Here is a 13,798-nt window from a genome sequence, read left to right on the forward strand (position 1 = left end):
CCTGTTCCATTCATCTTGCTGAAGAATGTTAGGCCCAGTGTATGATTTGAAAATGGGATATGTAAAGATTGCTGGAGTATAAGAAATATTGTTTTCAGTGCTGGTAGAAGCAAAGCATTACTGTGTAACTTGTTTTTGTTGTTGTTTTGGGGTTTTTTTGGGGGAGGTGGGGTTTCTTTGGTTTTTTTTTTTTCTTTTCTGTAGGTTAGGCTGTAAAGTGCTAAATGGGTGGCCTTAGGTATCAATTCTATTGCTTCTTTTTCTGTTGCAAGAATACATTTTATAATTGTATAAATGTACCCTAGAATAATGTTGTTTATGACTAAACGAGTGTTTTATCAATCTAATTGCAGAGTCCAAGAATTCTTTGTGCGGAAAGCCAGCGCGAAAAAAGGAATGTTTGCCAGCACCCATCTTGTGGTGAGAGAACCGAGCGGCTCCAAGTATGAAGCTGCAAAGAAGTGGAATTTGCCAGCAGTCACTGTAGCTTGGCTTTTGCAGTCTGCAAGGACAGGAAAGAGAGCAGATGAAAGCAAGTTCTTGGTTGAAAATGGAGAGGCTGAAGGTTGGTTCTTAGCAAGTTTAGGAATATGATTGTGTCATTGTAGTGTTTGTTCATGATAAAGAAGGCAGGTATGATGAAATTTTTTTCCTAACACCTTCAAAGTATTAGAGCTAAAGGATATTTTTCCAAATATTAACATAGAATTGTAGATTGGTTTAATTTGAAGGGACCTTAAAGATCCTTGCCCATGGACCAAGACACCTTCCATTAGACCAGGTTGCATGTGCAACCGTATTTTTTCCTGGTGTTGAGTTGTGATTACAGAAGTGATACCATGTGTTTGCTGTAAATCTGGTGAAGCCAGTGGGGTCTTGTGGTTATCAGTCAGTTGGATTCAAGCTCAGTGTCTCAGCTTTGTCCTTTTTGGCACATATGCTGCTCTGTAGCTTGCATGGGAATTAATGACAGATCCACGTTAGGACTTCAGACTTGTTAGTCTGCAATGATTTGATGCCCCTCTGTTCAGTTCTTCACGGTTGTTGTTTAAATAAGAGTATGTGGGGTCTGTGTTCAAAAGAACAAACAGTGTGCTTCCTTACGTTTTCTTTGTTTCTTTTAAAAATACAGGGAGTTTCATTACCCAGCTTAGCAAAACACCAGCAACTGTTAAATCTCCCGATTCAGAACCTACTCATCTCCTTGAAGCTGGAAAAAAAGGAGCTGTGACCCCCCTTGATATCAACAGGTTCCAGAGTAAAGCTTTCCAAGCTGTAATCTCTCATCATACTGGGAAGACAACCCCTGTTGCACAAGGGGGACCGCTCCAGAAAGAGCCATCTTTACATCTTGATACACCATCAAAGTTTCTTTCCAAAGACAAGTTGTTCAAGCCTTCTTTTGATGTAAAGGTGATTACTGCAAACCTTTTAGTCTGTGTGGCCACTACTGTTTAAGATGTGCATAAACTTGAAAGCAGCACAGAAACCTGTGTTTTTACCCCTTTTTATGCTGTTCATATACAGACTTTCCCTTTTGAATAAAGCCAGGAAAACTGGCTCCTTTATTTATATAGTTTACTTAATGACCTGTGGACTAAATTTATTGACTAGAAAGTGCTGTAATGTCCTTAACAAAGCTTCTTTGTGCTTATTGCGTCATATGCTTGTGTGTCCTACACCTCAGACAGCATCCAGTCGGTGTTCTTTGCACCTAAAGACTGATAATAACAAGACACCTTAAAATTGCTCCAGGTATTTGGAAACAAGTGTTTGCATTTTCTGATGAAATGCTGCTTTGATGACGTGTTCTAATGTAATAGCTTTAGAGCAGTTACAAAGCTATTGTTGCAAGCTGAAAAATGTGTTGGGGTTTTGGGTTCAGTGTCTTATTCTGAAGGCCACAAAAAGCTGGAGAAACCAGCAAAAAACCCCCCCTGACACTTAAAGAGTATCTGTACTGGAAGAGCTCTTGAATGTCTCAGGTGTGCTTTGGTAGGCTTTGGGTTAGTTTTTAATTTTCAAGGCCTTAACTGAAAGGTCAATGCATTGAATTCCTGCAGTGTTAGGTGTTTTGGGGCATTGCTTGTGGGTTGTCTGTTCTGTTGTGGGGGGTTTTCTGTTTTATTTATTAATCTCTTTGCCCACAATAGGACAAAACATGTTGCAAATGTAGAAGAAGCCAATGTTCTCTTTAGATAGTTCTGATTCATGAGGAAAAAGCTCTGATGATTTTCAAAAGCAATATATTCTAGACCAAAATTTCTCTTTTTGTATAAAAAAGGACAGCGTGAAATGGTATTTTAAAGGTGCAGATAGAATCACATACTCGTGCATCTCCTGTGGGGCAAGGTGTAAGTACATGAAAGTAATTGGTTGGGGTTAGGAATACCTGTGTTTGGTCACTGGCTTTTCCACTGAGGGCAATTCTCAGTGATGGCAGTGAACAGAGAGAATCTCGTCAGAGAATCTCTTGTCTTCTTTTTTTGCTTAAACAGACTCCAAGATTAGGTTTGTCTTGTACAGCTTTTGTGCAGTGGTATTACAGTTGCACTTGGTAGCTGCTCCTGTAGTTTGCTGTCCTGGTTTAGGAGTATGAACTCTTACTGTATTTGTAAAACTAAGCACTTGAGTGAGAATTTTGTGAGGTGTTCATGAAAGCCAGTCAGTTTCTTCTTTCTTTTTTGGTAGGATGCTCTGGAAGCTTTGGAAACTCCTAGAGGTCCTGAACAAAAAACCAGGAAACTGAGTACGCCTCTCTCTGAAGTCATCGGCAGAAACTTGAAACTGGCACTGGCAAGCAGCACAACGCAGGCAACAGCTCTTTCTGCCAGCCCTCAATTGGCTGCTGCACAGCCAGAAGTGGTAGGAAATTTGGGGGTTTAGTTGCTGGAGCATAGGTTTGATTAGGAAAAAGCTTTATCTTTTGTGATGTAAGTTACAAAGGAATTTGTGAATTGTTATTTGTGATCTGTTTGAATACAAATTCATGTGATTATGTGTTCTTCAATGACAGTTAAAGGAAGGTAATATAGAAGAATTTCCTCATGGAAGGCAAAGAATTTTAAAACCTTTTTCTACTGTCTGTACTACAGTCTTGAAGAATAAGCAGTTGCTAAGTAATATGGCATATAAACATGTACCAATTTAGATTTTGTAGTGTTGGGGTGAGATATCACATTTAAGAAATTCTCAGGTTCCAGCTGAACAGGGTTAGATATTTTGTCTTGGACTACAGTTTGGAGTTCTTTATTAATGCATGTGTCTTCTTTTCATGCCTTCCTCTCGAAGGTGCTGCTCTGGTGCTTAATAGGAGAAAAAAAATGAGAGAAAACAAAAGGGTGTAGGAGGAAAGGGAGCATTTATGCATTGCTTGCTATGTTAGTGCACTGTTTACTTTTGAGGAGGGTCAAGAAAGCTAATGAGCTCTGGAAAGGGAAGGCTACTACTTCTTATTTTGTAGCTCCTTAGTCTTACTTGTCTCACTCCTCTACAGTGAAATACTTCAGTAGTGTTAGGTTTGATAATTCCCTAATTTCAGTGTTCAGCCTGTGATGAAAGGAGCATACTCTGTTCTAGGGAGACTGGTTGAGAATGAATCTTTTGTCTTGACATTCCTAGTGCATGGTATGTTAATAATGCTGGGTTTTGAGCATGAGTAGGGGAGCATCAGAAATAGAGGGAGTGTGTTTATCTTACCTTTCTTGTCACTGTGTATTTTACTACATGCTTCACTAAATATTAAAATATTTTTGTTATTGATACAGAAGCCTTCCAGTCATGACTCTCCTGTTTTTATCCCTGCTGCTTGACCAGGAAGAAGAGCCCAAGCCTTTAGCTGATGCTGTTATATATGTTAGTAAAAAACTTAGTAAGAGGCAAAGGGAGCTGAATGCAGTAGCAGCTTCTCTTGGAGCAGACTACAGGTACCAGCCAATACAAATGGCTTCAAATAACTACAAGTCTTTGCATCCTAATACGCCTTTTGCTATCGCTAAACATTAGATTGCACCATCTTAAACAGCAGTCATGCACTCGTGATGTGGAACGAGGCCATCTTTCCCTGCCACGTCCCCAGTCCCTGTATTCTTCATAATGTTTGTCCAGAAGTCTTCTTGAACTGCAATTTGTTTTTTGGGTTTTTTTTTTCCTTTGTTTTGAAGAAGTTTAGATTTTGGATGGTTTAACATTTGCTTTATATTTTACATTTTGAATCTGATGTGAATTTGTGTGTGTTTCTCTCTGGCTCAAAACAAATTATTTTCTAGATTTGAAGCATCTCAAGTCAGTGAGATGTCAGTGTTCTTAGAAAAGCTTAGGAAAAATAGGTTGTCATGAAGGGAAACTACCAACTAACATTTGTGATTTAATCAGATTTCTGCTTCCACTAAATCTGATTTATGTGTTTTGTTACTGACTTATATAAGTATTATTATTCATGGTGTGAAGGAAGTTGCCCTTATGTTTGACAGTAGCTTAGAAATGCTGAAGATACTTGGATTAGATAGCAAGTACTTGTTTTTATCAGTTTAAAAACTAACAGTCCTCATTTTGTTTATTTTGAGCTTCAAGGATCAGTATTTCACTTGCAGCTCAATATGACAACAAAAGAAAAAGCTCTTATCTGGGATCACCCATTCTTTTCAGAAACTGATTTAAAATTCCACTCACTTAAATAAAAACAAAACAAATCCTGAGGCAAAACCCCTCCTTTCCATATGTTTCCATATGTTTATCCTGTTTAGTTTATTTTCCTCAGGAATGCTTTCAAAGCAGTTTGAAATTGTTCTATCATGAAACTGAATGCTGTCTTTTCTGGCAAAGAACCCACTTTCTTTTCTCATTGTTTATTGAGGCATAACAAAATAGGCAAAACTACTTTAACTTGAATAAGAGACAGGACAATTTTTGAGCTGGATTTATGATACTTTTTGATAGAAATTTCATCTTCAAGTTGTATTTTGTTCTCTTTTCCAGATGGTGCTTTGATGAAACAGTAACACACTTCATCTATAAGGGAGGACAGAATGATAACAATAAAGAGTACAAATCTGTTAAAGAACGGGGTATACATATTGTTTCAGAGCACTGGCTTTTAGAGGTATGAAGCTTGTTTTGTTCTCTATTTAAAAGTAAAGGGAAATAGAGGCTTAAAACCACTTCTATGACAGGGGATTATCTGTATGCATTTATACTAAACATATATAAGGAATAATGTTTTGCATCCCACTTTGAATTAATAAATTGAGTGATCTCTTTTCACTGATATACATTTACCTTTTTTTCCAGGAGGAGAAATGAATTTTCTTCCACTGAACACTTCTGCTACTTTTTTCCCAGAATGGCAACCACCTTTTTCCCCTTGTGCGAAGTACTTTTTTTGACAATGTTTCTGTTGTACTTTTCCTATATTTAGGTGTGAAACTTCTTTTATCTCAATCACTCCTTCATCTTCCTCTTATTAACTGATGTTCCTACAGAGTGCCCGAGAATATAAACGGCTTCCTGAATCTCTCTTTCCTCACACTTACAATCCCAAAATGAGCTTGGACATCAGTGCAGTACAAGACATCAGGTTCTCCTCCTGCTCCAGTAAACCTCTTTCAACTGGAAAACCAGCAGAGGAAAATGAGGTATGATGTGTGATAGGAATGTGTGTTCCATGAGGTGATTTGGATTCAGCTAGTAGTTATATTGACGTATTAATAAAAACATTAATACTTATTCAGTAATGAATAAGTACTGAATCAGGCTTAGCTAGTGATTAATAGCAGCTATTGCAGATGTTCCTTAAGGTTTTTCTGCATTTGTAATATTCATCTTCTAGGGCGATGGAGGAAAACACAGGCATTTCAGGATTTGCTTTCCAAATTTGAAAAGATAGATGTCTTTTCTTTTAGGTAATGAGAGCCAAGGTGTGAACTTGCTTTAATAGACATTAAGCCTGCAGACTAGGAGTTGTCACCCATGTTACTGTTCTACTGTCATTGCAGTAGCAGAAAGGTTAGATTTACTCTAAGGCAAGAATAATAATCTTCAGAATTTCTACAAGTGTCAGACATGGTTAAAAAGAATAAAAGAATGTTTTTTGAGGAATCTACTTGTCTTCATTGGTTTTAGATTATTCCAGTGGATGAAGATGATGCTGATGATGATGTAACTACTGACCAGATAAAGGAAATGGTTGCTATAGGGGAAGAACAAGCTGTAGCAAGTGAATCCAAAGGAGGTAAATGTAAATCACTGTTTTCATATTATTTATGGAATATCAAACTATCAATATGAGTCTTTGCAGTTCCAGGTGCTGAATGTTAAGATCGGGAAACTTTAGGTAGCATATTTATATACTGGTCAAGTACAGCTAGCTTTTATTGCTGCTGGATGCCAGGAAAGGGTTTTCCTCTCTATTTTAAAGATCTTGACAGCCCACAAGAAAATCATGATCATTCACTGGAGGATACTTAATTGCCATTTCTTTGTTTTTAAAACACTGAAGTTTGTCCTTAATGTGACAGATTGTTGTTTTGGAGTATAAGTTATGTAAATAAATGTGTTATGGAAGAGTTGTGGATCTAAGTTAGATTGTGTGAGGAAATTCAGAAGTGAGCCAAATGGAGATTTCTCCTTGTGTCTAAAAATAGGTGACTTGGGGCATATGTAGTTTTCCTAGACCCTCTTACCCAAGTACTTTTTCTCTTTTTAATGTATAGTCTTTGTCCTGGTGGAGGAGGGAGGTTGACTGGAATTTCAGTTTTCACTGAAACAGTGAGCAGTTGTTCACTTTTCACTTGTTACAGTATGAGAGTTGTGATATTATAAGTTTTGTTTCTTCTCTTAAGTTTTAACCCAAGCACTAGAAATGAGGGAAGATTTCCAAAGGCAGCTGCAGGAGCTCATGTCTGCCACATCACTAGTGAAACCACAAGGGCAAAGAGGATCCCTTTCCAGGAGCAGCTTTGATGGTTCTCCAGCCACTCCTGATAGCGCACGCTCTGTGCGAAATGGCCGCAGCAGGGTCTTGGAAGCTCTAAGGTATCGATTTGTATTTAAATGTATCTTGTTTTGTCCTTGCGTGCATTTAGACATTCATTGAAACATGAATAGGTCTCCAGGGTTTTCAGATGTGTTGTCTGTTTCTACTGATGTGCTTAAGTTGCTTCTTTTGCAATTCAGAATCTTTAACTGGATGTGCTATGTAAAGTCAGAGTGTTGTCTTAGTCCATAGTGGGTATCTTTTGTTTTTTTTAAAAAAAACAAATTAGTATGATTGGTTTTAATGTTTGGTTTTTGAACTGGCTTATTTTCTGTCTCTTCAGATTCCTTCATGTTCTTACAGATTTTGAAGAAAGTATTTATGAATGCTTACATAGGTCATAAAGAAGTAGTAGGTATTACTGCAAAGCACCTCTGTGAATGTTTCTTCTCTTTTATTTTTCTTTTCTCTTCAAATGGAGAATAGGATTTGATCTCCATCAACACTGATGTGCAGTAAGAAAGTAATGGAACCCTTGCAAAAATTATTCATTTAGCTTGGTGCTTATTTGCAAATAAATAGGCTTAATAAAGAGTAAGGTACTCTGATTTTGTAATAACTTATTAATATGCATATAATAAAAATATCTGGTATTTTGAGTGCCTTTTTTCAGATATGCTGACACTTAGATTCATAAAGCCAGGATGCTAGAATAGCTTTTATACTGAAGTTTTCCCCTTTCCCAGACATAGTTTCTAATAATGAGGTCACTTGGGTGCTGCAGTTGATGTGATAATTAACACGTTGCCTTCTGGAATGGAAGTCTTCTGTGAAATGAGTATGTTAAGGTATCTGTGGTTTTTTCCCCTTAGGCAATCCCGCCAGGCACTGGCAGATATAAACACAGAGCCATCCCAGAGTGAGCAGATCATTTGGGATGATCCTACTGCGAGGGAAGAGAGAGCAAGACTTGTGAGCAACCTTCAGTGGCCTAATAGTCCTTCTCAGTACCTTGAGCAAGGTCAGAGTAACACCAATAAGAACATGGATGAGTCTGTCCTCAAAGGATCTGTACTTGATGCAGAGATGACAGGTATAGGTAAAATTAGAAATGCAATATCCTTGTTCCATTTGGTCTTTGGGGTTTTTAAAATAGAGTAGCATTTGAGTTTTACTAACAAAAAAAGTGAGCATTGTTGGCATTTCTCAAATGCCAAAAATACAATTTCACGTCTTTGAGCTCCATTATGTGTTGCTGTTTTTTAAAGAGAAGCTTTCCCATCCATTTGTGGTCAAACACCAAGGCGGTTCTGGTCTCAAAATAGACTGCTGTGGTTCCAAAAAAACCGCAACAACTTGACAGACTTCATAAAATTTTCCAAGTTGTTTTGATTTTTTTGGTGTTTTGAACCACAGCTGGTTTCCAGGTAACACCTCAGGGTAAGTATAGTGGAATTCAAATGAGAATACAAAAGCAGCTGCAGGAGTTCATGTCTGCCACATCTTTTCCATTGTAGTGGAAATATTTATAGGTGAAGAATTGGGGTACAAGATTAAGTCATGGACCCAAAAAACCAAGATGTGTCAAGTTGCTGATGGACATGCTGGGGTTAGGATTCAGTGAAGGTATTTTATTTATGTTCCCTGTTTTTCTTGAAGTCTAAAGTCTATTGCTACAGCTAAGGAAGCAACATACCTTTTCTGCCAAAACCAGATGTTTTTTCATCTGTTTTTGTTTTCTTTCTGTTCTGAGATAGCTGAATCCTTTATTTCTTTATTTCTGCTGCCACCAACTCTTTCCTCAATCTACTTGTAGAGTTTCTGTGGCAGCAGTCTTCCTGAAAACTGACCTTGTCCTGGAGGAGGTTGAAGAAAATTAGATAAATTATTTCAATTAATTTTTGGTTCAACCAAATCAGTGCAGTTTAGCCAAAGAAATCAGGTCATGTGAGGTTTTTTTTTTTTAAGCAAGGCATTCAGGGACATGATTGCAGTATTGCTGTTGGTGGTTTGTGGTATAAGGAAGAGCATCTTTATGAAAGGCAGGTGAAATATAACTGTACATGTTGTAGCAGCATGTGGGGGTTTTTTTTATTTATTTTTATTTTATCTTTTACCTCATACACAATTATATTCTGCCAAAGACAAGTCATGCAACAACACTTTACTTTCACAGCTGTTCCTGAGGCTGGGGATGGAGATGTGATTGAAGGTCTAAAGAATCCCATATGTAGATCTCCTGAAACACCAATTAAAGATAACTTGATCCCCACTCCACAGGCCCCCAGCATTGCTTTCCCCCTGGCTAACCCTCCTGTGGCACCAGAGCCCAAAGAAAAGGTTTGTCAAATGAAATAGTATTTATGATGATTTGTGTTCTGAGAGATGAAGTAATACTTCAAGAAATCTTGAATTTGATGGTTAATATAAAATATGAAGATCTGCATTTAAAATTTTGAGGTGGATTACTTTTGTGGAGTTCTAGTCTCTTTTTTCTGTTATTTTCAATATTCCCCCTTCCTTTGAGATTTTGAACAAATAGTATTTGCTAAAAAAATAAAGCTTGTTTATTTAGACAAATAAAGCTTTTTGTCCTGTTAGTGCTGGAATGCTAAGGCAGGCTTTGGAGTGAAGAGTTACTATGTGTATTACTTGGAACTCCTCCAGCCATGTTAGGATGTTGGAAAAAAAAGTTAGGCCTTTGTTTCTTTGGTGGTATCTGGAATTTTATGTTTAGGTACAAATGGGAAATTATTCTTCTGCCAAAACCTGCTTTAAAATTCAGTTTTATTGTGAACTTGGAAAGGGAAAGGAAAATGAGCTTATAGTCTTGCCTGCAGTGTGTCACTTGATGCTCAGACTTTTAGCAGTTCTGTGTCTTCAGAGGCATAATGTGTCATGTAAGTGGAAAGGCCCTCAAATAGTACAGAATTCCGACTTGATAGAAAGTGAGTGAATGAGGCAGTGTGATAGATCAATGCTGATTTCTTCATGTGTTCAACCTGGCATTCTGTGGATGTGAATGAAGGATTAGTTGTTATGACAGATTAGTTCAGCTGTGCCCCGAAGAAAAGGGGAACCAAGAGGATGTTCAAGCAGGAGCCTAAGGATAATTTGATAAGATTCAAGCTTTTTGTCACGTGACTGACAGGTTTGGTTCTGCTTTTCCCAGCTAAAAGAAAACTTAATGTTTAAATAACCCAGAATATTTGGCAGAGAAATAGTCAGCTGTCAACCTAATTGTTCTGTCATATTTTCAAAATCTGTTACTGTATTTCTAGGTTGTTACAGAAGATAAGAAGGCTGATGAAGAAACAGAAAAACTCCGTAAATTTCAGCTGTCTTCTCTTAATCCTCAAGAAAGATTTGATTACTGCCACCTGATTGAGGAATTAGGTACCAGATATTTGTGAAATACAAAGAATTGTTTATGTCTGTGTGTGTCTGCTCAGCTGTGGCTTGTTGGGGAAAAGAAAGTGCTTCTGTTAGTGACTCCTCAGATTTGAGGTCTCAAATGTATGGCTTTCTGTGCTTGGGAGCAATTCTTTGGATGTATTATTATTATTATGTGAGTGATCAGCTTTGCCATAAAACAGCCATGGTTTTGTCTTCTGATAGTTTTCCTTCATCTGTCTTCACAACAGCCTCATTCTTCACTGTTGGGAGTGCCCAGGATGGGCTGTCTTCTGGTGTCTCTCATTCCTGTCTGTGTTGCAGTGGTACTTTACAAAGCCACTCTTTCCTGGCTGCTTCTCCCTCCCTAGCAGATTCTGTCCATGTCATTTCAATGATAATACTCTCAATGTAAATTTGAGTTTTCATCTCGTCTTTTCAATGAGTTTTCATTTCACTTATTCATCATTAAGTGATTCAAATAATTCTCACTTTGAGTTGATCCTTTCTGTGTACAGCATGATACTGAGATAATTGGAATCAAATTCATTCCTCAATTCAAGGTGGAATAGTACTTGAGAAACAGTACTTTGATCCGGGTTGCACACACATTGTTGTGGGACATCCTCTTCGGAATGAAAAATTCTTGGCTTCGATGGCAGCTGGAAAGTGGGTGCTTCATCGTTCCTACCTGGAGGCATGTAGAGGAGCTGGCTGCTTTGTTCAGGCATGTGACCCTATCACTAGGACATTAGTAGGTTTTACAGTTTTGCATTTATTTTTGTTTTGCACTACTAGGAAAAGACAACTTCTCAAAACCAATTGCTAGTTTAGGGTGCCCAACCCATGGGAGTTTCAGAATCCAAAATCTGAGACGTTTTTGGCCAGCTTTGTCTGAAAACTAGTCCTAGACCAAACTCCTGATGTAAGATAAATGAAATACCTACTCTTTTTATAATAGCTTCTTAAAATTGAGTCTTTGAATACCTTTTGGTAAATTCTCACCGGTATCAGCAAATTTACATGGCTCTTGTTAAACCAGGAATAAAATCTTGATCCTTTCAATAAATAAACATATATTATTTTAAAATAACTTGATTCTATAACCATATACATAAGTGTTTTTGAACTCTGCCTCTTCTGATGCCTTCCTAACTGTTAATTTTGCAGTTCTCCTGGGTCAGGCAGTTCTTTTACATTGACCAGGCTAACTTTAAAATAATGCCTGTAGACTGCTTCATATCCTTTTGTATTAAAACCAACTTTCATTGTTTTGGAAGACACTGCAGAAATATAATCAGTGGTGTCCAGTGTAGTGAGTTGCTTTGTCCTGCTGTTGACTTCTATGGTACATGTAACTGCAAGAGGAATCAAGTTGTGTACATGACTTGATGTCACAGAAAACATGAGTTAATTTAGATATGCATGTGCAATTAAGAGCCATATCTCAAATTTTACCTACAGCTGTTTTGGCTAGATAAAATCCATATATATAGCTAGGGTGAGATGGGGTTTTTTTCAGGGTTTTATGTTTTCTATGTGGTGTGGGTTTTTAAAATCTATTTTCCTGCTGGTAAAGTTGGCAGGACTGCTTTGTAATTCAAGTTTATGGCTGTTTCAGGAAGAAGACTATGAGTGGGGAAGTAACTCTGTACTTAATGTTTTGTCTGGAATCAATGTAAACCAGAAGAAACTAGCACTGGCAGCCATGAGGTGGAGGAAAAGAATTCAAAAAGGGAGTCAAGAAACTGGTATTGTTGAGGTATATAGATACTCCTGTAATGTAAGCTGTACAATGTGGGTGAACAGGACAGAGACTGTCACCAAGAAACTAAAAACTTAACTGTCAATGGAAGGTAACCTGTCTTGTTATCAAGAACAAAATGTCTTGGCTTGATATATTCTAGTTAAGTAATTTTGTTTTTTAAAAAACTTTCTGTGCTGGTACATTAAAGTCTTAGTCTCTTCTGAACCAGTGTTCATGTTTTGCAAAGCTAGAATTTGGCTACTTATGTATGTAAATGTCCCTCAGCCAGGAAGATGATGTTTATGTTTCAGAGCTCTGACTGGAGAGCCAACCTAACTCAGCTCCGCTAGGAAACCAAAACTGGTTACTGGTTTCATAGTCTTTCAGTGAGATTTTTGGAAGCGAGACTTGAACTCTCCAAAGCCTTTCAACTCCCCTCTCAAATCAGGCACTGCAGCTGAGGATTCATTGAAAGGTGTTATTTCAATTATGTCCGGGAAAATGTGTGTTTTACAGTAACCTTTTTAAAAGGAATGCCTGTAACAAATCCTCCCCGCCCTTTGCCTCCGTGGAAACCACACTTGAGTGTTTGTAGGAGGCAACCAGTTGGCCCTCGGTGCTGTTACTGTAACTAAGTGCAGGGTGGGGGAACAGAGGAAAATGTTTCCAAGTAACTGGGGTTCTTTTAATATATGATTTCTCTCAGCGTCTGGTGTTCTGGAAAGCATACTCTCTGCTAAGGGTCTTTCCTTAGAAGGGGCTGGGTGGCAAGCTGCTGACTGTGGCCCAATAGTATGTTCTGTGGAAATTTTTTCTGGCATGTACACTTAAAGGCAAACCTAGGTAATTGCAAGTCTTCATCTGATAGATATTCTCAAAAGGGGTAAATTATAGATCCATTAAGTGTTTGTACTTTTTCAGTACCAGTGTACTTTTGACTAAATTGTCTTTTATCTAGGGAGCTTTCAGTGGTTGGAAAGTAATCCTGAACGTTGATCAAACCAAGGAAGCGGGATTCAGGCGCCTTCTTCAGTCAGGAGGAGCAAAAGTATGTAGTTGTTTGAAAAAAATAATTAAATACATAGTTGTTGGTTTAATTTTTTTTTTCTCTCTGTCTAACTCTGTGCTGGGCATTTTTCATGTGAGTAAAAGGTCTTAATGAACAAAATTGCTTACACAGGGTAGCTGAGAAATGGTCAAAGGGTGGGAGGAAAAAGCTTTGTCATCTTCACTTTGCAAGTGGTCAGGCAGAGCAGCTTGTCTGAGGTTACCCAAGTCAGTAGTGCTGGTGGGAACTGAGGATAGAATTTCTGTGCCCTGCTGTGATGAGAAGGATCACCCCTCTGGACAGCTATGTAATGGTACAGAATGTAGCTGTAAATGGTATTTGGTTTCCCACTGGTTTCTGTTAATTTGTTGAGTGAAATTAAAGGTCATGAACTTCATTTGTCTTGGGGAAGAAACACAACTAAACTTTCGTGGGTCATGTTTTGTCTGCAGGTGTTTTCTGGCCATTCTGTGTCTCTCTTTAAAGAAGCGACTCACCTCTTTGCTGACTTCAGTAAGCTGAAGCCAGACGACTCCAGGGTTAACGTGGCAGAGGCGGCAGCCCAGGGAGTGAACTGCCTCAAACCGGAGTACATCGCTGACTACCTCATCCAGGTGGGCATGCCCGAGGGATCCCC

General features: G+C 38.2%; 1 protein-coding gene across 3 annotated transcripts in view; it reads left to right on the forward strand.

The window, feature by feature from the left end:
- TOPBP1 (DNA topoisomerase II binding protein 1) overlaps window positions 1-13,798 on the forward strand; it is a 28,841-nt gene that overhangs the window by 9,044 nt on the left and 5,999 nt on the right. Inside the window, exons 13-27 of one of the 3 annotated variants that reach the window (XM_032106439.1) lie at window positions 354-565; window positions 1,133-1,413; window positions 2,692-2,865; window positions 3,817-3,926; window positions 4,978-5,101; window positions 5,481-5,633; window positions 6,121-6,229; window positions 6,840-7,032; window positions 7,846-8,066; window positions 9,150-9,313; window positions 10,255-10,369; window positions 10,930-11,120; window positions 11,988-12,128; window positions 13,072-13,161; window positions 13,614-13,775. In XM_032106439.1, the coding sequence (XP_031962330.1) occupies window positions 354-565; window positions 1,133-1,413; window positions 2,692-2,865; window positions 3,817-3,926; window positions 4,978-5,101; window positions 5,481-5,633; window positions 6,121-6,229; window positions 6,840-7,032; window positions 7,846-8,066; window positions 9,150-9,313; window positions 10,255-10,369; window positions 10,930-11,120; window positions 11,988-12,128; window positions 13,072-13,161; window positions 13,614-13,775 (2,440 nt within the window). Of the gene's footprint in view, window positions 1-353; window positions 566-1,132; window positions 1,414-2,691; window positions 2,866-3,816; window positions 3,927-4,977; window positions 5,102-5,480; window positions 5,634-6,120; window positions 6,230-6,839; window positions 7,033-7,845; window positions 8,067-9,149; window positions 9,314-10,254; window positions 10,370-10,884; window positions 11,121-11,987; window positions 12,129-13,071; window positions 13,162-13,613; window positions 13,776-13,798 lie in introns of those variants that run through there. The other 2 variants (XM_032106445.1, XM_032106456.1) reach the window with 2 other exon arrangements.

This window comes from Corvus moneduloides, chromosome 1 (assembly GCF_009650955.1).
Source record: "Corvus moneduloides isolate bCorMon1 chromosome 1, bCorMon1.pri, whole genome shotgun sequence".
Classification (NCBI taxonomy): Eukaryota; Metazoa; Chordata; class Aves; order Passeriformes; family Corvidae; genus Corvus; species Corvus moneduloides.